General features: G+C 40.3%; 4 protein-coding genes across 5 annotated transcripts in view; 1 reads left to right on the top strand and 3 right to left on the bottom strand.

Annotated features, from left to right (window-relative positions):
• lef1 (lymphoid enhancer-binding factor 1) overlaps positions 1 to 6530 on the bottom strand; it is a 93666-nt gene extending 87136 nt beyond the window's left edge. The window contains exons 1-2 of the mRNA XM_077604347.1: positions 6448 to 6530; positions 5835 to 5894 (exon numbers count right to left, since the gene is read on the bottom strand). The gene's annotated coding sequence lies outside the window, so the exon portion shown is untranslated. The remainder of the gene's footprint in view (positions 1 to 5834; positions 5895 to 6447) is intronic.
• A 72-nt stretch (positions 6531 to 6602) lies between these two features.
• LOC144076962 (calcium uniporter protein, mitochondrial-like) lies at positions 6603 to 13807 on the top strand. 2 transcript variants are annotated; one of them, XM_077604349.1, is made up of 9 exons: positions 6603 to 6696; positions 6770 to 6919; positions 10369 to 10432; positions 10814 to 10984; positions 11529 to 11636; positions 11725 to 11885; positions 12947 to 13150; positions 13222 to 13338; positions 13562 to 13807. In XM_077604349.1, the coding sequence occupies exons 2-9, from the start codon at positions 6809 to 6811 to the stop codon at positions 13637 to 13639; spliced, it is 1014 nt and encodes a 337-aa protein (XP_077460475.1). In that variant the 5' UTR covers positions 6603 to 6696; positions 6770 to 6808; the 3' UTR covers positions 13640 to 13807. The 2 variants fall into 2 exon arrangements, with proteins under 2 accessions (XP_077460475.1, XP_077460474.1); XM_077604348.1 differs by having other exon boundaries at positions 6623 to 6919.
• On the bottom strand, positions 13667 to 17928 carry LOC144076963 (caspase-6-like). The gene is made up of 8 exons (XM_077604350.1): positions 17817 to 17928; positions 17481 to 17528; positions 16838 to 16883; positions 16616 to 16765; positions 15671 to 15747; positions 15353 to 15528; positions 15132 to 15282; positions 13667 to 14308 (listed from the first exon to the last, which is right to left on the bottom strand). Exons 2-8 carry the CDS (start codon positions 17512 to 17514, stop codon positions 14073 to 14075), a joined length of 870 nt encoding a protein of 289 aa, XP_077460476.1. The 5' UTR covers positions 17515 to 17528; positions 17817 to 17928; the 3' UTR covers positions 13667 to 14072.
• Positions 17929 to 18865: 937 nt separating this feature from the next.
• pla2g12a (phospholipase A2, group XIIA) lies at positions 18866 to 21342 on the bottom strand. The gene is made up of 4 exons (XM_077604648.1): positions 21005 to 21342; positions 20352 to 20428; positions 20106 to 20271; positions 18866 to 19412 (listed from the first exon to the last, which is right to left on the bottom strand). The coding sequence occupies exons 1-4, from the start codon at positions 21201 to 21203 to the stop codon at positions 19294 to 19296; spliced, it is 561 nt and encodes a 186-aa protein (XP_077460774.1). The 5' UTR covers positions 21204 to 21342; the 3' UTR covers positions 18866 to 19293.
• Positions 21343 to 21654: the final 312 nt, after the last annotated feature.

Below are 21654 nucleotides of genomic sequence, written 5' to 3' on the forward strand. Positions count from 1 at the left end.
GATTCCGTAAAAAGGCTATATGTTGGAGACCTTTTACTTAATTGTAAGAAAAATTCAGCAAACTTATTTTTTTAAGTCTTCAGCAGGGAAACGACTGGGTCCACAGATGTTTTTTTCTTAGGATTGCTCCTAATAAAAAATTCCTAATTCTAAATTGGATATACTAAAATTCTAAATTGAACATACTGAAATTCTAAATTTATCCGGTGATTTGTGATGACTGAATTGGTAAAAATGCGAGGAGAGGTTGAAAATGTGTGTGTGTTAGAAGGAATGTTGAGAGGGCTTGGGATAGAATGGTGTGTGTGTGTGTGTGTGTGTGTGTGTGTGCGTGCGTGCGTGTGTGTGTGCGTTTTGAGAGGAATGGGGAGAAAGATGCTGAATGAGAATGGAATGGAATGAATTGATGAGTTTGTATGGAAATGTAGAGGCACAGGTTTTCAAAGACAAGCTAAATTAAATGTGAGTTGGAGAAATAATTTTGTACGTTGAAAGGAAATTTACATTGTACAGGTCAAAAGCGTTTGTCCGTAGCGTTGAAAAAAGGAGCATGACGTCACAGCTAAGGCAGAACTAAAAAAAAATAAAAATAAAAAGCGGAGGGAGGTGATTAGGAGGAGGCGTGATATATGGTTCTTAGAGATATTGCACTAAATAAATCGCCCCCCCCTCTGGTGAGGGGAGGAAGTTCATGGCGGAGGAGGCTCCTGGCATTGATGAAGTGGACAGAGTTGTGCGCTTGACACGAGACGGGCCATATAGCGGCTATTGTCGAGGGTGTTCCAGAACCTTTGATCTCTACTGTGTTGAAGCTCCAACTTTCCAAATTGCCAGGAATGTGGTGGGGCCCGAGATGGTCAGTTACATGGTCGATACGGTGGTCGCTGGCGTGGTTTCTCTGGTGGCCGGGGAAGAAGGTACTCGGGACAGGGCCAACAAGGCAACTTTTTTGTATTGGACACTGGAGATGTGATTGCCCCAGTCAACAACGGCAACCGCAACAACTGTTCCCATGGCAACCCCAAGCACAGCAGTATGGCCCACTACAGCAACAGCGGCCTACGCGTGGGGGAGGACGAGGCACTGGCAGACCATGGCGGCCCACAGCAGCCGGCCCAGTCACCTGGACAATATTACCACGGCGGAGATGATTCTTACGGACCAGGGGATCCTTCACACAATAGAGGTGACTTTACCAAATGGTGCAAAGATTCCGTGTTCACAACCAATATGAACATGTGGACAGTGGTGGACAATCTATAGGTCACGTCTTGAGCCTGAAACTCCGGCCACTGGGGGACTGTTGTCTGTAGATCACCGGTGGAAATCATTCATTGACTGGCTCCGGCCCTACCATCCACCCATGGATGATTTTCATTGTACGTTGTTTTGTGACATGGAGGATGATTTAGTCTATTAAGACCATTTTCAGAGGGTTCTTGGAGCACCCTGGCAGTTGAAAGGCTTTGGCTCTGTCTCCTGGTCATGAGGCTCGCCGACTCGGTCCGATGGTCATCGCCGGCACCCCTTCACAGATGCGCACACCCCTCACCCGACAAACAAAAAGAGGGGGTCGCCCAATTGGGATATATTAGTGACAAATTATGGGTCCTCTATTAAACACTGAAATTTATATTAGAAAATGCATAGTGAAAGGTTATTTTCCCTAAATTTTAATTGAGGTAACAGTGAGCACAGAAAATGGCTCTATTTAAAACCGCCTTCTTAGAGCGGATAGGAATTCAGCCAGAGCTTTAGCTATTGGTTTTAGTAATATGAGAGTGATTTGCGATTTAGACTTAAGGATTAGGAATCATCCAAATTATTAATGATATCAAACATGAAGACAATGCAGAAATGGCATTGATCCAAATTATTAGGTAAATTGTAGCTGGCAAGTTTAGATAAAATAATTAATTTAGGATAGGCATAATTTCGCTGAGATGCAATAAACATCATGACTTGTCATCAGTGCACGGATGATAATTCATTGTTTTGCTCATCAACAGATGAAATATGCTTTAGCGTGAGTCGTAAGAATGAATGACTATGAGAATATGTCTGAAAAGGAGTGTGAGCATGAATGGTTCTTTGTGTGTCTTTTTGTGTTTTTGATTGGCCGACCACCGAGATATGATCAATCGGTTAGGTATCAAGGTGGAAAATGATTTAGCAAATTGGAATCGATTTCGGAATTTGCCAATAAGCCGTTTCACGGATGGCAATGACAAATTATGGAAAAATATTTCGTCCAAGGAAATTTTTAATGAAAAAGCAGCAGTACTCCAAATGTGAAATTTGAAGTGGAGAAACAAATCTGCTATGCAAAATTTGGGAGCACTGGGAAAAACACAGACAGTGCTTGATATGAAATTCCAAAGTACTATTGATTTATAGTGATAATGGCATCCAAATTGTGTTAATAGAAACATTGACTGAATTGACAAAAGTTTCCATATTTCGTTATGAAATCATTGCGCCTACATAACGAGGTCAACAAGACAACAAAATATGGAAATCCAATTTAGTGGAATGTACCAAACGCCATTATTCACTACACGATTGGAGCTGGATGATAAGGCTAATCTGGCGATCTGCATAAAAGAAAAATTTTAAAGAAACGCATTAAATTTGGGTTGGCAGAGGGAGATTGTGCTTTTCAACAGGAAACATGGAGAACAACCCAGGATGTGAGTGTGGCTATTGCAGAGAACGGGAAAGCTGTTTTCCTGAGGAGAAGGCAGCCTGGTTTGCTTTTTGCATTTTTCCTATTTTTAGTATGATTAGTTAATTTGTGTAAATACAGGAAAGAGAAATTGGCAAAATAATGTACGGCACCAAAAGGTCCTGGGTTCAAGCCCTCCCACTGGCTCTACTCTCGATTCGTCAAACCATAAACAAAACCACAAATTTTGCCCCATTTGAATTACTTACGGGCCGGCTGATGCCCGGTCCTAGTTCCTCAATCACCCCATATGAAGAGGTTCCATTACCTGATCTCTCGCATGCAGCATATTAGTCGACAACTTCATTCTCTTGTATCTAGTATTTCTTCACAGATACAGGAGGCTGCTGCAGCTGCACGTGATCACCCACAGTCTCAACCCACATTTTTCTCAAGGTTCTATCCAGGAAGTGGTCGGAGCCCAGGTGGACAGGTGTCCTTTCAGAGTGACTGCTCGTACATCAAAGGCGGTTCAACTTGAACATAAGGGACAGAAGTGGTTTCATTGTTCCCAAATTGGAGCCGTTGATCCATGTAACCCATAACCACACACTCCACCACAGGATCCTCCAAAGGCGGCCTTTGATTCTCCCGGGGACAGGTCACATACATCTAAACATGACACATAGTTCCTGGACATAGTTCCTGTTCTGGACTGGGCTTATCCCAGTCCAAGAGAGGGAAGTGGTGTACAGGATGTTTTGGCTTATTATTGTTTTAATTTTTCTCTTGTTATTTTTTGAAGGAGCGCTCCACGTGTATTTCATACTCCTGTTTGGCGATCTCCAATCAGACGGATGTGGCTCCAATGACACCGCAATCTCCAACAGATGAGACACCACTAGCTTCCTAACCCTGTGTGTGGTCCTCGGATACCGATCCATGGTGGCCAGTGGGGATGTGTAAACCTAGTCTACTCAGGCGAAAACTGGCAAGGTGACTCCGTCAATCGTGTCCCCTAAATTGGTTTAGAATGATTACAGGTATTACGGCAGGATCTAACAATTGGCTGTTAATGGCAGAGCAAGCTGCCAGCAAAACCCAAGATGATTGCCTCGTGTATGGGTGCTCGACCCGTACTCCGTATTGTTTCGGCCCCAGTCGAAGATGAATGTATTGTGGACCTTCTAAAAAACAATAAACCAAAATTTAATTGTTCTAAGTACGATTCGATATTCCCACTTGCCCAAAAGGATAAAGAGAAACCAATTTTTGATAAAGCAGTAGCACGACAAAATTTTACCTGTCTCAAATTAAAGAGGATTGGAAAATCATTGGGAAGCATTCCGTCTGATTGGTGTGTATTAAATATGTCTTTTCCGGTACCACACCCCTTATCCCGAGCGGAACTTCTGGTTATGGTGTGGAAGCGATAAATTGTGTGATAGATTACCCACAAATGCTTCTGGCGTGTGCTCTTTGGTGTCTTTGTTGCTTCCGGTTTCTGTTTCCCCAGTGAATCTCACAGTTGGAGTACAATTGCCTTCAAACCTGAAGGATATTTTGCATCGCAACAAGAGCGCAACACCCGCCTGGATGGGTCTCAGCAGGATTCGAAGGTCTTCTAATTTGGCCTTGGAAGGCCTCCGAACCCTGACTAATAAGATGGCAGACCATTCAGGTGTGGGTGACTCATTCTGGGACCAATGGATGGATCAGTTCGGTACCTGGAAAGGTTTGATGGGAATTGTCTTTATATCGGTTGTTGTTTTCACGACTTTACTTAGTCTTTGTGGATGTTGCCTCATCCCCATGGCTCGTACTCTGGTTGTTCGTTTGATCGATAGGGCAGTGGGACCAGATCCGAAAGGTCAGTATTCTCAATTGCTTTAAACTGATCCCTCTGCAACCACCGCCAAGCATGTATTCATGGATACACTAATGTGATGCTTCTTTGTTTCTTTTCTTATACTAATGTAGTGCTTCTTAGTTTTGCTTCTTACTAACTTGTGTGTTGTTTGTCGGTATGGTCTCTTTTGGGAGACCAAGAGAGGGAATGAAGAATATGACATATTTTACTCCTTCATTTATGGTAGCTGTTTCATTTTGCTATAGTACCACAGTAGGATTAAAACTATTGTTCTCAACTCAATCACAATGAACAAAAGGTCTTTTGTTTGAGTTTCTGCTTTAAGGTGTGGTCCAGGTGATAAGTGGTCCCAGGTGATGAGTGGTCCAGATGAAATCAGAGACAAAGGGATCCCCGCGGAGAGGGCGATGGTCCAGATGATACCAGAAACAAAGAAATTCCTGCGGAGGGAGCGACCAAGCCAGACGTGGATTCGCGGACAAGCAGATCTCAGGGGAGGACACCCCTCCAGAATCGTCGTGGGACAGTCCGAATATCATTAGAATCAGCGAATGAATATTCATTTTTGTTTAACTATAACTGTGCAAACGCGGGTGTGGACCGTTGTCTTTTCATCCTCCACTGTGCATTACGACGCGCAGCTGGTTTACTATTATTTGGGAGGGGGCCCGGAGCTCTGTAAGGATCAATTTCTGGAATAAACCATCTGTGGAGTAACTCGCAAACCCTGGTTTCTTCCTTCGATGCTGAACGCGCACATTTGTTAGATAAGATCAGACTGAGTTAAGGAATTAGGGATAGGTGTTAAAACTGTGAATCTAACAATCCTTAAATCAAACGAGAATGAGTCCCAAACAATAACGTTTCGTTCAACCTAGCACGATATGTCTGTACTGCCCTCTACTGGCAAATTCCTAACTTACAACATGCTACCCACTACGGCTAATAATTCCACAATTAACCTAACTGACAAAGGAGGACTTTAAAATTAGTGTACAGAACAACAATATACGGGTTAACTTGACTAGCCTTTTAGCTAGTAACAAACAAAGAGCTGGAGCTGTTTTTCTTCATAGAATATTATCAATGCCATTGGTGATGCTAGACATACAATGTAATTTCATTCTTCTGCTTAGAATTTACATTAGTTTATTATTAGTGGATATCCAAGCAGGAGGCTGACAGTGAATTAGGATTAATTTGTCAATAGTAGATGAACTGAGAAGATGGCAGTGACTATGAGCCAATGAGTTAAAAACAGTGTGTTTTTCAACACAAAAAAAATGAGTGGAGACTTACAGGCTTTCAGTCCGATCCAATGTGAGTGAGACCTGGAGCCCTCCCTCCTGGTGGTCTAATCTGGGAGGGGGAAAACAGGGGGGGTTAGGAAAGAGATTTTTTTTTATGCTGTATTTTGGAATATGCCAGAAGAAATAAAAACCAACAAGTTCCAATTGGAAAAAAACAAATAACTGAAATAATAATAATAAGTACTGTAACAGAATTAAATAATTTTGTCAAAAAAAGGAGTACTAAAACAAAGCATAAACCGCCACCTGATCCATTTTGTAATTAACGAAGTGTCTATCATGCGAGTAGTAATTACTAGTCCCATATTTGCCAAAACAATAAAAACGTAATTACCATTTGCAAATACATATACCAATAAGCACTTAATAAAAACAAATTATCTAATACAATGATACTTTATGAAAACGTGTGATAGTTAAACCCGTACTCGTCCTCGCTTTTACTCCGTGACGAAAACGACCTTATTTCGATTCAAATTCACTTATTTATTCATTCAAACAAAAAAATAATTTCACCTGACAGCCTAAGCATGGCATTAAAAGAACCCAACTTTACGTCGAAAAGGTCAAAGTAGCTCAAGTACACGAGCAAACATTCTCACCGTGTCACTGCAGTCATGGCTTTAGCAAAAAAGAGCTAGCTACAGCTAGCAATGAACTACGTAGCCAACAACTTCGCGCTAATGAATGCGAAATGAAGAGCACTTTTGCTCATTAGTGCCCTCCGGTGGTGAAAGAGTGCAAAAACAGGACTCAAAAGAGGGAGGAGGATGTGGACGAAGAGGAAATGCGGCTCATTGTGGGCTGTGCCCTACCCTAAATATCCCGGCCTGCGTTGACGGTTTTCAAGGGGGTAAACATTCTTTTTTAGCTCTGCTATTCCACTTTTTTTTGCCTTTTCGGCAAAGTATGTGATATCCCCGCGGAATGATACGACCGGGCCGCTGAACACTACACCGCCCGATGATGTCTTCGACGCGGTTAGTCGGTAAAGTTGCCCGGAGACTTTTGGGAAGTCTCGGAGCTCGTCGCCCCGCTTTTCAAGCGCCTCGCCCGGCGACATTTCTTCACAAGGTAAATAGGAATATTCCTCTTATTCACGATGTATGCACGCTTCCGAAAGTCGCTTTTTAAAATCGTTTAGAACCTGTGAGTTGAAGCATGCACTTGGGAGTTGACGCAAGTTATGGAAAAGCTTTTTTAATCCTTAATTTTATAAATATTTTTTACACCACACTCCAGTATGAATGAAGTAACACTAATTGATTATATGTGAAAGGGCAGCATGGAAAATATTATTTAAAAAAAATATAAAGTAAACCCCCATTATTACGAGGTGATTTACCACCAGTCCTGCTCGTGAAAAGGAAAAATCCGCGATAGAGCCACGTTTTTTTAAATAAACGGCGATTAACACCACCAATCGGTTCCTGATCTTTATTTACCCGATATATACAAAAATACCTAAACATCTAAGGTATATGTATTTAAATATTGGAAGGAAAAAAAACAAAATAGGTTCACTCTGAATTCTGATATGCTTGTTCCACTGTAGTAGAAAAATACTTTAATGTATTAACACCACCAATCGGTTCCTGATCTTTATTTACCTGATATATATACAAAAATACTTAAACATCCAAGGTATATATATTTAAATATTGGAAGGAAAAAACCCCAAAATAGGTTCAATCTGAATTCTCATGTGCTTGTTCCACTGTAGTAGAAAAAACTTTGATGTATTCTATATTTTCGTGGCACACCACTGGAATTTAAAATTAAATATCAATTGCATTTGTGTATGTATAGGAAAACAATTGTGTGTCTAAGAGTAAAAAAAGTGCAGCCTATCGATAAATCACGAGGTTTGTTCGCGAACTGCCGTTACAATGCGGCGTCTTTCTGGGATGCGAAATAAATCAGACCAAACGGAGCATTCATGAGTCCAAAAAAGCAGATTTTAAGCGCTTGTTTGCGGTCTGTCTTTTTGAGTCGAGGCCTAGAAATGACCAGTAATTGAATGAACGCGGCGTAACGACCAATCAGATGGATGTGCTTGGACAGGACGCGGAGCCGAGTAATGGACTTGAATTATTTAGGGCATTCTGTTGGGCGTCCATGAACGGGAGAAGAGTAAACGTATGATCATGCTTTTGTTGGGATGAGCTTTACTTCCTATTGTATTATAATGCTCGCTATAGTGGAGTCATTTGACAAATGAAGCTAGGTGTCCAATCCACTTTGACTGGGAGAGTTGGATGATAGATGAGTATTCATAGGGAGTGTTCTTAGTTTCAATGAATTGGGGGTCCAATTGGGGGTCCATCGTTTGCGTTGGCGGGCAGTAAAAGTCAATATTTGCTTATTTTTAAAGGTTATTGATATTCCATATGAAATTATTTTTAAACAAATGTAAAACTGATTAAACTGCAAGTATGCTTTTGATTGATTTTAAGTCATTCATTTATTAAATACAAAAGGCTAATTTAAAAAATATTTGTTTTTAATATTATTTTATTTATAAACGTTAGTGTTATTGGGGCTGACTATTTATATTTTGCTGCATTTTAACATAGTTTTATTAACATTTTTAGTTACCAGTAAAATATATTAGATCCATATATGCACATCGAAAATTGAGACTTGGTATGAAGAAAAAATCTATATTCATCGGGAATTTTAAAAACTCATTATTTAACATATTACCATCAAAATGTAAACAAAAGGAAACTATCTAGTTTTTCCCAATTTTTCATTCCCTTTCTTGCTTCCCTACATTTTCCCTTTTTGACAATATAGCCACGCCCCCAACCGATCATTTGCCGCCAACTCTCCCAGTCAAAATGGATTGGACGACCAACCCCATCAACATTTTTCCCTTCTCCGACCTCATTCGCCCTCCGAAGCCGTAAGGCTCGCAAAATATAAGAGCAATACCAACGCTTGGCCGCCTTCACTTTATCACAATGACAGCTGGGAATAATAGAATTTTCTCTCCTTTCTGCCTTAGGGTCGTTTTTTTTCACTCTTTCCACCTCACCGTTTTCCGTTTTGCTCAGATACGCCGGCCATTTAATGACCGCCAACTGTATCCATGCGCCAAGTGCGGCAGCTCGGCGGATTTATCAAGCGGCGGGGAGCAGGCAGACGATGTTTCCGATTTCTAATTGCTCAGGCGGGAAGCGGCGGCACGCTTCATTTTGCGTCACCGCCGGGCATTTTCGCACTTTTCCGGCCTTTACCGCGTGGTAAAAATAGGAAAAGGCGAACAGAAGGTGTCTAAGACAGTGGTGTCGAACACGGTTTGGTTGGTGGGGCACATTCATCCCAACTAGATTTCATGTGGGCCGTTTTGGTCATAAAAAGGTGACTTATTGGCCAGTTTAAGTCATTTGGACTGTTATTCTTGTCAATGGCAGGCGGTAAGTTAATTTGGTGACACTTTCTTATCATTTTGGAGTACTTACAGGGCACTTACTGTAAATTTTGGAGTTTCCTAAGGATTTTGGGGTGTTTTGGTCGCTTTTTGCTGATTTTTGGCCACTTCTTGTTGGTTTTGGGTCGATCGAATACGATTCTGGAAAAGAAATGGAGCAAAGTTAATCACAGATCTCAAAATTGTAGTTTCAGGGCGTCCACGTTAATAAAAACAAAATAAAATCATTTACGGACAGTATGAATGAGCTAAAAAGTTGAGCAGAACACCCCCGTGGGCCGTGTCGGACCCCCTGGCAGGCCGTTTTTGGACCGTGGGCCATATATTTGACACCACTGATGTTAAATGAAAGTTTTAATGTGATGTGTAAGCAGGTGAAGCTAAAGAATGCAAAAAAAAGAAAAAGCTCCTCCTTTCTGTGGACCCCTTTTGTTTCTTGTTCAGTCTTGTTCATCATTTGCATTCTTTCCTTTAGTATTGCTTTCGGTGGCCACTTTATTAGGGACATTTTGCTTTGACACAAAAAGCCCTGATTGGCTGCCCACCACTTTGGGTGTCTGGGGAAATGCCTTTTTTTTTTAAAAAGAATTCTTTCTGTTAAATCACTTTTTCTAACACGCATCAAGTTTTTGACTACAATGTAAAAATAATCCATAAATTGGGTACACTCGTGCGAATTAATGCAATAGAAAAACCTGTTCAAAATACTTATTGTCCATGAAAAGGCCTGCTAGCAAAACCTTTCAAAGTAAAGTGACTGCAGCTAATTTGCCAAATTATTACGGTTCTCTAATTAAACTCTTCCCACCTGTTTGACTGCCAAGTAAAAACAAACCGTTTCCCCGCGGGTGTGCGAACGAGCGTTTCCTGCCAAATATGAATTTGTGAGGTAAAAAATATTCTACTTTAAACTAGTGCAACCCGCAAAGGCTGCTGGGATTTGGCGCCATTGAGTAGGGACATAAAATAAAATTTATTTTTTGGATGGAGGAAAAACGCTGAGTCATTACTCTTCCGAGATGTTTTTTTTTTTCTTTCTGCCAGTTTAAATAATTAAATCTTATTATGGATTATCTTCTCTTTCCAGGTTCCTTTGCCTCTGCTTGGAATTGGTCAAACTGTGTTCTGCAGCACGAGTTCGCCCCCTGCGGGTACTGCTGCATACTACACTATTTACTGTATTATTATTAATATTATTAGCTAGGAATTGACATGTTAGCTTTAAAGACCTGAGACACTTTTAAAGCCACTTCCTATTGATTTGGGGGTCACATCCTGTTTATCTGGGGTTTCTGGTCTCTTCCTGTTGATAAATGGGCACTTCCTGTTTATTTAGGGACATTTCGAGGTCACATCCTGTTGCTATTGGGTCACTTTGTGTTAATTTAAGGGAATTTTGGGGTCAATTCTTGTTCCAATTTTTGTTATTTTCTGTTCATTTTGGGGTATTTCGAATTAGCAAATTTATTAACATTAAATATTACTGTATACATATATTTTTTTGTAAATGACGAGCTTTGTCACGTCGGCAGAGGTGTCCCTGAAGTACAAACATGGGCGTCTGGCACTGGAGGTGCCGCTAACGTGCAGGAGTGAGACGTGTCTCTTCTTTCTGCGACCCATGCTAATGACTGTGGGCGACCTGATCGGCGGGTTGCAGAAGGAGGACCCCGGCGCCACCACCGCCGCCATTCTCTCTAAAGGTACCTCCTCCTTTTGCAAAAAGCCCACCCCTTACGCGCTGCCAATCGCCGGAATGTGGCTCGACGTGTTCGGCCGGGTGATTTCCCTTGTTGAACATGTCTTTGTTGTTGTCTTCATTCTGGCCCGTTCTATTCATTTTGATTTTAGGGGATTTTTGAGTCACTCCCTGTTGATTTTTGAGTCACTCCCTGTTGATCTTTGAGTCACTCCCTGTTGATCTTTGAGTCACTCCCTGTTGATCTTTGAGTCACTCCCAAGCTACCAATTGTTGCATTTGTTCACTTCCCATCAGTTTCAGGGCAGTTTGAACCGTCATTCGCTGCTACCCTGCCAATTCAAATAAATTGGACATTTATCGCCATCGTTGGCAGCCAATGAATTAAAATTACAAAAAAAGTAGACATAATGGCCTTCGGAAATGACTCACTAATGCAGCAGTACTGAATTTGTGTTGGGATTTTTTTTTTTTTTTTAAACGTTGTTTGTTACAAATCTGCGTTTTTTTTACGACTGGTAAATGACGAACGGCGCCTTTCCGGACAGACGGCGAACGTGTGGCTTCCAACACGCTGCTCGAAGCCCTGCTGATTGACAAACACTTCAAGCTGGTCATCAACAACACTGTTTACAATGTGCGCGCTCCAGATGAAGGTACTATAAAAAATATTTTTTTAAATCCAAATTGTAATTGTAACTTTTGGTCATAGAAAGTCATTTTAAACCCGTTTTTGGTCCACAGTGTGCAAATCCAGCGAGCACGCCCTGCAGTTGGACGACATGAAACACATGGTGCAACTGCTGCACACAGCCCTCAACCTGCCCGAACACCAATTTAAGCAAGAGCGCCAACTATTGGAGAGACTGGACCGCCTCAAGCAAGAACTTTCCCCGCTGGAAAAGGTGTGGCAAAAAACTTGAAAAGCACATTGGATTATTCATACCCTATTGACACAAATCACTCCCAAAAAAAAACGACCGCAAATCAGCGATGAATCACAGCTATAATAATTTCATTTAGTACAGCGTTTTCTAACTTTTTAGGGACTTTTTGCATTAAAAAAAATCTCAAAAGGAACACCCATCTAAAAATCTTCAAGTTTAAAACTGTTGCCTATAGTAATAATATCAAAGTGACGTAAAAATCACTTGTAATGTTTTTAACCACATTATTTTATGCCCCCTCACAGTTCTGGGGTCGAGGGTTCGATCCCAGGCAATGTGCAGAGTTTGCATGTTCTGCCCGGGCTTGCGTGGGGTTTCTCCGGGTACTCCAGTCCTCCCACGTCCCAAAAACATGCATGCTAAGTTAATGGAAGACTCTAAATTGCACCTAGCTATGATTGGTTGTCACCCACTTGTCTCCATAGTTGGCTGGGATTGGCTACAGCACCCCCCGCAACCCTTGAGCATAAACCACGTGTCAAAGTGGCGGCCCGGGGGCGCAAAATCTGGCCCACCGCATCATTTTGTGTGGCCCGGGAAAGTAAATCATGCGTGCCAACTTTCTGTTTTAGGATCAAATTAAAATGAAGAGTATAGATGTATATTACATTTCCTGATTTTCCCCCTTTTAAATCAATAATTGTAATTTTTTAGTAATTTTTTTCCCCCGTGTTTTTAGTTCAAAAATCATTTTGTAAAATCTAAAAATATATGAAAAAAGCTAAAATATACATTGTTTTAGATCTATAAAAAACGGAATATTCAGGTGTTTTAATCCAGATATTTTAATCCATTTATATAAAAAAAATTCTAAAAATATTATATCTAAAATGGTCCAGCCCACATGAAATCGAGTTGACGTTAACGCAGCCAACCCAAGTCTAACACCCTTGGCATAAGTAGTTCAAAAAATGATTGAATATTCCAATCATAAAATATGGCATCGGGACGTGACTAATTGTTGGGGTGAATTTAGACTTGACGTACCTTGGTTTGAAGTTTCTTGGGTGCGTCGGCAGATAAAGGCACAGCTGTCCATCAAGGCCGACGCCCAGACATCCAGGGCGATTTGGGGCGGTCTGGCCCTCCTGTCCGTGCAGGGCGGAGCCTTGGGCTGGCTCACCTGGTGGGTGTACTCCTGGGACGTCATGGAGCCCGTCACCTATTTTGTCACCTACGTCACCAGCATGGGGGCCTTCGCCTTCTACGTTCTCACAAAAAAGGCATGTCGGACAAATTCGCTCTTCTCTATTTGATTTTTGGTTTTTAATTCATTGCCCTTTTTTTTTTGCAGGATTACTTCTATCCGAACGCTAAAGACAGACAATTCCTGAATTACTTCCACAAGGGGGCGAGTAAGAAGAAGTTCAATGTGGAAAAGTACAATGAACTCAAAGATCAGTTGGCTGAGGTATGTTGCATTTTTTTTTTACTTTTTGGAAATTAGATGTCCAAATCGTTTGAATTGGGAGGAGTGGCAGCTAATAGATTTTTTTAAAATATTGGACCAAATATTTTACATATTGTTTAGATATAAAGGGAGAAGAAAGTCATTTTAAAGCCAGATTTTTACAGTACGACATAAGCTTTTTTTAATTATTTTTTTTATTAATCATTTTTTAATTTTGCTCCAGGTGGAGGACGACCTGAAACGCCTACGCTATCCAATGCAGCTTCAACTCCCCATTGAGCAGATCCAGCCCAGACAGTGATGTCATCACAAAAACAGATTTAAAAAATAATGTAAACACTTTAGGTTTATTTTCATAATGTTGCATTTTTGATCAGAGATATAAAAAGACAATTTCTTGTTATTTTTTGGAATAATGTAATAGGAGGGCGGATAGATAAATTGAAATAAAAGCCATTTTCTGAAACTCCCTATTTGTCACAGAGACATTTTTTGACTCATAGTTGATCATGTGACTTTACAAAAGTAGCAAAAGTTATATTAAAATGTACCTGAGGAACTCAAGAGCTAAAAACAAATAATACGGCGACAAGACAAACAAATGCGCGAATACACAAATTCCCTTTTTTTTTTGTGATTTGGCAAAAAAGTTAAAAAATCTGGTCCACCAAGCAGAAAACCCAGCAGTTGCTAAATGAAGCCACCTTAAGGGGGCCTTTAAAAAGTGGGAAGGTTCACTTTTTGGGGCGGAAGTAAAGTTTTTTAGTGAGCATGGAGGCGAAACACGGCACCTGCTTTTTGCCGATGGCATCCCTATCTTTGCAAGCATGGACGCTCCTGGAGGCCACCGTGCGGTTGACCAGCGTCAGGAGTTCCGTGAACTCCAGCGAGTCGCCGTACTTCTTCAGGAGCTCGCAGAGGTCTTGAATGTACCATGAGCCGTTCACGGTCTCCCTGTGAGAGTAGTAACCTGGAGATGGAAGAGAACCAGTTTTTTATAAATTGGAATGGTAATTTAAAAAAAAAAACACATTAAATTAAGAAAAAAAAGCAAAAGTAAAAATAATCCCCTGTTAACTCACTGGCTGCCATTGGTGTCCAATCCTTTTGAAGTGGGAGGGCAGGCATTTGTTCAGTTGCTGCCAGTTAGCAATTATTGGAGGAATTCTATTTTGTGTCATTTCATAGCAAATATTTTCTGGAATTTTTTTTAATACAAGAACAGAGGCCTGTTCATAATTTATACCATTTCATTTGGGTTTTTAGTTAAAAAATAATAATTTTAAGACATGACCTAAAAATTAGCTAACTTAGATTTTGAGCCACATAGCAAATATTTTCTTGAATTGTTTTTAATACAAGAACGGAGGACTGTTAATAATTTATACAATTTTTTTATTTCAATTAATTTATTTCATTTGGGTTTTTAGTTAAAAAAAAGAATAATTTTTAGACATGACCTAAAAATTAGCCAACCTCTATTTTGAGCCACATAGCAAATATTTTTTTATACGCATATTTTTTTATTTCAATCATTTTATTTTACCGTTTTATTTCATTTGGGTTTCAAGCTAAAAAATAATAATTTTAAGACTTGACCTAAAAATTAGCTAACCTCTATTTTGAGCCACATAGCAAATATTTTCTTATACGCATATTTTTTTATTTCAATTATTTTGGTTTTACCGTTTTATTTCATCCGTTTATAATTTAAAAAAAATAATTTTTATCGTTTCTGACTTATCGTGGTAGTGTCCCCAACTCAAAACGCCCCCTGGCGGTCACGCGCTCACCTTCCGCCACCGAGTAGCACATGATGAAGTCGGCGCCGGCCGGGAGCGTTTGAACGGCGCAGGCGTCCGTCACCACCTCGTTGGTCTGGATCACGCTGTCCACATCGTCGCAGGCCAACACCGGCTCGTCGTGTTTGTCGCCGCGACAGGCCTGCCGGCGGACATTTTGACCTCCCGCCCGAGAGACGACCGGGCGGGCGACCGGTCGGGCGATTGCTCACCTGCCAGATGAAGATCTTGGGCTTGCCCACCAAGCTTTTGCATTGGTCGCCTTTGAAAAGCGAGGTGATTTGCTGGATGCTGATTTTGCCATCGAAAGTGTACACGTGGTCGTCTTCGCCGTGGCTCAGGAAAATCAAGAGGAAGCAGTCGGCGTCCGAGTGGTCACCCTCGGCGGCTGGGCGGAAAGAAACCGGGTGATTGGATTTATTTCATAAAGGGACGGCACATATTAAACTAAGGTAGCACCTGCATATTTAATAGTAGTGTTCAGCCCCCCCCATCTGGTCAAACCTGATTTAGATGGAACGCTTGCTCACCTTTTTGGATCATCTCCAGGACTTCTTCGTTTTTTAAGTTGTTGCAAGCTGTCACGTCAAAGTTGAGATCCTTCAACCTGAAGAGAGAAAGCGATAAAGTGTAAAATTGTTCTACTGTAATACAAAAATGATACCGTCGAACACAAAAAATGCTTTGAAATAGGTTTCTTAGTGAGTTTTGGTATCTAGTCTAAGCCTCAAAACTAAGTATAGTATATTAGACTATTATACTAAGTATATTAACAAAAGAAATGGCTGAATGTTGAGATATATAGATATGCGTGTATATACGTGCGTGTATATACGTGCGTGTATATACGTGCGTGTATGTGTATTTATATATATATATATACACACACACACACACGTATGTATATATACACATGTATATATATACATATATACACGTGTATACATATATATACACACACACATATATACACACATGCACATATATAATTTATATATATATTATTTCAGCAACACGCTTATTTATTTATTTAAAATGTATTTTGCTGTGTCTGTATTCTCATCCAGTTGCTCCTGTGACAGTGAAATTTCCCGAATACAGAATGAAAAGTTATCTAATCTAATCTAATTCCAGAAGAAAAAAATGAAGAGGAATAAAGTACAAAAAGTTGAATTTTAGGACGGAGAATTTTTGAGTGGATCAGAAATCAAGAAAAACATACTTTAATTTTAATAAAGGTAAATGGAAAACAACAGGCTAAGTAGGAATCTGTAAATGTAACATTTATTTAAAAAAAATGATAACTATGAACTAAAAAGAAAGTATTCATAAGACTTTTGGTGGTCACCAGTAGAACTTGTGACGGGACGCAACTCGGTTCTTTTGGTGGATGTAGAGATGGATTTTTCTTTTCTTAAATGAGTCAGGTGTGCAATTTACAGCACTGCAAAGTAGAATCTAAAGACAAATGATACCTGAACTCCAGGTTGTGGCGATCCATGTTGGTGCCCGGCCGGTCGTACATGCCAAGTTGCCAAAAGAAGCGCTCCTGGTTGAAAATAAGCGCCTGGCCTCGCCGTTTGCGGTCCATGCGGTACTCTACGGAGGGATCCGAAAGCTTGTCGCTGCGTGAACAAGGGACATTAAACGTTAAGGGACGTCACGAGCAAGTTTGCTTAAGAAAAAAAATGTCCCACATTCTGAAGCTGTCCGTCTCTGTGAGATTGTGGACTTGTTCCAGGCCTGAAAAAGACACCAAACAACACATGGCGGCTTTATTTAGCTCGGAATCAAACAACTGCAGAATGGAGCTTTTCTTTGTTAGGACTACAGGTGCATGAGAGCCGTTCGCACGGGGGTCAAGCAGCCATTGTTGGGCCAGCTTAGAGCGCCAGCCGTCGTCAATAGCCGACAGTCGGAGGACCACGACATCGCGTCTAGGTGACGCTGTGCGTTATCTGAAAAACTCGGGATTTTTCTACCCTTCAAAAAACATTGCGTGCTTAAAAAAAATTGCAAACTTGGTCAATTTTAAAAGAAATACTGGCTCATAAGTATTTTTTCCCCATATCTTTGAATCAATTATCCTTTAGTTTACATAACCATCTAGTTCTGATAATTATATCCTTTCTAGTTTGATTTGTTACATCATAAATAACAAGGTGAGTAATATGAACTCGGCTTTATGTACAAAATATCTCTGAACAAGAGTCATTGAACTAGAGTTGCTAGTTAACCTTTTACTTTCGAATCTTTTCCACGCAGTTGTCGCTTTTGACTACGAGAAATTACATTTAATAGAACTTTGTTTCTGAAAATAAACTTTTAAGTACTACTTACTCGTGCGGGCGTCAATGACGGTCTTGTTTTCCATGGCACCACTCGTCTCTTAAAGAAAGAAACTCAACATTTAACTCAAATATCACTCAAAGCTCTCTTTGCCTTAACTTGACACTTTTTTTGTTACTTCTACGTTGTATTTATTGTAGGAAAACTACTTGACAGCTCCCACCCAAAAATAAGTGGCGTGGCCAAAATAGTAGCTAAGGCGGCCGCTTTTAACAACTTTTAACAACTTCGACTAAAAAAAACTCCGCGTTTTCCCCTTTTGGACACATTTTAAAAACATATCAGAGTACGTGAGATAAGAAAATACGCATGTAAACGTTGTTTTACCTGTAAAGCAGTATTCTGTATTGTAGTATATTATTTGCAGCTTTGTTTCAGCTCACCTTCGCCCTGACAACAACTCCTCACGTTACTTAAATACGCTCCCTCCTCTTTGCGCTGATTGGTCAAGAGGTGTGCGGTCATTGGTCGACGCCCACTGCCAATCAAAAAGGGGCTTTCCACGTTTTCCTCGGTAACGACCAGGAACTGATTTTCCCGTATCTTTTTTTGCGTCATATTAAACCGTTTTCTGTCTTTTCTCTACTCATTACTTTCTATGTCTCATTTTGTGTTGTAATCTTCTCCCTTTGAATTTTTAATCAACCTTAACATGTTTCTTCATGAGCGTAATTATGTTTAAATTGCAGCTCCTCGTGTATCTTGTTTAACAGGTTTTACTACTGTAGTATATATTTCGAAATACATAAAACATATGAACCTGAACATAACATCTCATCCCAAATCATTTTCTAAATGGCTTTATCCTCACTAGGGTCACAGGGGGTGCTGGAGAGTATCCCAGCTGACTTCAGGCCAGAGGCGGAGGACACCCTGAATTGGTGGTCAGCCAATCGCAGGGCACAATGAGACAAACAACCAATCACTTGTACCTGGGGGCAATTTAGAGTATCCAAACAGCCTACCATGCATGTCTTTGGAATGTGGAAGTACCCGGAGAAAACCCACGCAGGCCTGGGGCAATGAGACAAACAACCAATCACTTGTACCTGGGGGCAATTTAGAGTATCCAAACAGCCTACCATGCATGTCTTTGGAATGTGGAAGTACCCGGAGAAAACCCACGCAGGCCTGGGGAGAACATGCAAATTCCACACAGGTCGAGCGACCTGGATTTGAACCCAAATCCCCCACTGTGAGGCCAACGCGTTAACCACTCATCCGCCGGGCCGCCCAATCTTAACATAACAAAACATAACTTAATTATTTTACTTACTGTAGCCACACAGTTTGAAATTAATAAAAAGTGAGTAATGTACTTCTAATTAAAAGCATACACAAGAAGTAACCACATGTAAAACAGGTAAACAGAGATGTATAATCTGTATTTTTAATTTAATTTATTTATCATTTATGATTTCTTTGAGTAGACTTGGCAGACTAGGTGTAAAAAAAAAAACTGTAAACATCACAATCACCAAGTATACAACAAAATTTGGCTCAAAACATTTATTATTGCAAACCAGTATGTTATTGCTCGGGATAATTATCTTTTGATTGGAATGAGAGCTAAATCTCGCTAATTCAGTGAAGTTATCAGAATGTATTACTCCACCAGTAGACCAAGTTACTGCACAACACACACAAAAAAATAAATAATTGAAAATATTTCTTTTTTTTTTTTTTTTTAGAGTATGTCAGTCACGTGAGCATTTCCAGAGTCCAGTGTTTGAAAAGCAGCGGCTCCATCCCTGAGACAGCTCGTTTTTTTTTCTGGACACCCCATTTTGAATCGAGAGCTCATTCACAACTCCTTCTTTACCTCGAACTGACACGCGCACGACGCCCGTTGGCTGTCCAAGTACGGTTTACATCCCAAGTGCATCACGGCGTCGAACAGGAGCGTCACCGCAGACTCGCATGCTGTTCAAAAAAAGACACAAAAAGACGAAACAAGCAGAAAAAATGAATTATTATGAACAGTGACAGGTGGTCAAACACTCTATAGCACCCTCTGTTGGCCATTTTTTTCAAACAAGGAAACTGCATCTTAGCACACGTGTCAAAGTGGCGACCCGGGGGCCAAATCTGGCCCGCCGCCTCATTTTGTGTGGCCCGGGAAAGTAAATGATGAGTGCCGACTTTCTGTTTTAGGATCAAATTCAAATGAAGAGTATAGATGTATATTAAATTTCCTGATTTTCCCCCTTTTAAATCAATAATTGTCATTTTTTAATCCATTTTTTCTGTGTTTTTAGTTCAAAAATCATTTTGTAAAATCTAAAAATATATTTAAAAAAAGCTAAAATAAACATTGTTTTAGATCTATAAAAAAACTGAATATTCAGGGCTTTTAATCCAGTTCTTTTAATCCATTTATAAAAAAAAATATCTAAATATTATATCTAAAATGGTCCGGCCTACATAAAATCGAGTTGACGTTAATGCGGCTCGCGAACCAACCCGAGTCTGACACCCTTGTCTTAGCAGATCATGAAGGGGCTTCATACACACAAGAGAAAAAAAATAAGATAACAGTTGCTGTATTACGCCATTCACAATGGACATTTAGGTACAAAATGAACATATGGCATTAAGACCAGATATAAAACCCACCTTGGACACTGTGGGCCAATCCCAAAGTCCGTTGCACGTTTCTGCAGATGGTCTCCAGACAGTCCTGGAATTGCTCGTCGCAGTCGTGCTTGTCGCGGCCGCACGTGTCGTAGCAGCGGTCGTGCTGGTTGCAGCATTTCGTCATGGACGGGATGCCCACGTCGACCTGGGAACAGGAAGCGCTTCCACGTTTCGCCATTTGGTTTTCGGACCGCTGGAACGGAACGGAGTCCCTTTGAGTATTACCTGGAATCCAAAGAGTGGGGTCCCGCACCCGTTGGGTGGCGGCGGCTTATATCCGGGACGAGGCGTCGGCTTGTAACCTGAGGAGGAGAGCAAAGGTCATGATTTCATTTTTCTTTGGAAAATTCTGCTATACAGAATCATTACTGTATTTTTTTTTTTAAACATTACTTAAAAACAAACTTTTTAAAACTTGGAAAAAACAACATTTTTACCCATGAAATAGACTGCGACATTAGCGAGTTTAGATTAAAATGAATACATAGATGAACTGTTACTGGCATGTACCAATCAAGGAGTGACAGATGTGCCAAAATTATAGTGTTTTGTCATATCTGCTCATCTATGAATGCGATTTAATTACACATTAATGAGGCCTTACCTTTCCAAAGAAAAATGAAATCATGTTGAGTCATTGCAAATCATTTGTTTAAATTGAGGGGTTGCTATAAAGAATCTTTACTGTATTTTTTCAAACATTACTTAAAAACAAACTTTTTAAAAGTTGAAAAAAAAAAAAACACCATTTTTACCCATTAAATAGACTGCGACATTAGCGAGTTTAGATTAAAATGAATAAGTAGATGAATGGACAGATAAATAAATAGGCACGGACCAACATGAAGCAAAAAGAAAAGATTTGGAAATATGCTTACCGTCAGTACACTTGAAACGACACAAGCCGTCGTCGCCGCCGAACAACTCGAGAGCCGCGTTGAGATACGAATCGATTTTATGGATGCCATTGCGAATGGTTTTAAGAGTCATTCGCCAGTCGGGCTGCTCCACTTCCTGCTCACAGCAAGAAACGGACACCACAAATACGACGAAGACAACATAGCTTGTCGCTAACATGGCCAGAGGGATAAATATTCAAGCCAAAAAGGGAAGAAAGTTAATGCTCTAAGCGTTTTCTTGACGGCATTTTTAACTGTGTTGTTATTTTCTTACGCTTGCGTTCACTTCCGTGTTTCAAGTAGTCACGTGACGTATGTCGCGTCCAAATGAATTATGGGTATTTAACACAACAAACAGTCGGAATGTTATTGTAGAAATGTTTGTTTTATTGATTTTGTGGTAAATTTGGATATTTTGTTAGAATACTTTGTGTGTAAAAAATATTAATGTTCATTATAAAAGTTTATAGATATTACACTAATCGCCACAGGTGTTTTAATTACGCTCGTCAAAGCATCATCGTTTTACGCATGCGCAACGGGTCAGCCATTTTGGATCAATCACGGCAGTTATTATTTCATGACCGTTTTGAAAGTTTTTGACTTGTAATTCAAAGTCAAGTGCACAC

The sequence above is a fragment of the Stigmatopora argus genome, chromosome 7 (genome assembly GCF_051989625.1).
Source record: "Stigmatopora argus isolate UIUO_Sarg chromosome 7, RoL_Sarg_1.0, whole genome shotgun sequence".
NCBI lineage: Eukaryota > Metazoa > Chordata > Actinopteri > Syngnathiformes > Syngnathidae > Stigmatopora > Stigmatopora argus.

Excerpts from the sequence above, each read along its gene's own strand:
- LOC144076962 (XM_077604349.1), top strand. The coding sequence starts at position 6,809 with ATGATGTCTTCGACGCGGTTAGTCGGTAAAGTTGCCCGGAGACTTTTG. Across the intron at positions 10,433-10,813 it reads CACGAGTTCGCCCCCTGCGG|AGGTGTCCCTGAAGTACAAA; the intron begins GTACTGCTGCAT and ends TCACGTCGGCAG. Across the intron at positions 10,985-11,528 it reads CGCCGCCATTCTCTCTAAAG|ACGGCGAACGTGTGGCTTCC; the intron begins GTACCTCCTCCT and ends CTTTCCGGACAG.
- LOC144076963 (XM_077604350.1), bottom strand. The coding sequence starts at position 17,514 with ATGGAAAACAAGACCGTCATTGACGCCCGCACGA. Across the intron at positions 16,766-16,837 it reads GAGACGGACAGCTTCAGAAT|CGACAAGCTTTCGGATCCCT; the intron begins GTGGGACATTTT and ends TTGTTCACGCAG. Across the intron at positions 15,748-16,615 it reads CGCCACAACCTGGAGTTCAG|GTTGAAGGATCTCAACTTTG; the intron begins GTATCATTTGTC and ends TTCTCTCTTCAG.
- pla2g12a (XM_077604648.1), bottom strand. The coding sequence starts at position 21,203 with ATGTTAGCGACAAGCTATGTTGTCTTCGTCGTATTTGTGGTGTCCGTT. Across the intron at positions 20,429-21,004 it reads TCGTTTCAAGTGTACTGACG|GTTACAAGCCGACGCCTCGT; the intron begins GTAAGCATATTT and ends TCTCCTCCTCAG. Across the intron at positions 19,413-20,105 it reads ATTGGCCCACAGTGTCCAAG|CATGCGAGTCTGCGGTGACG; the intron begins GTGGGTTTTATA and ends TTTTTTGAACAG.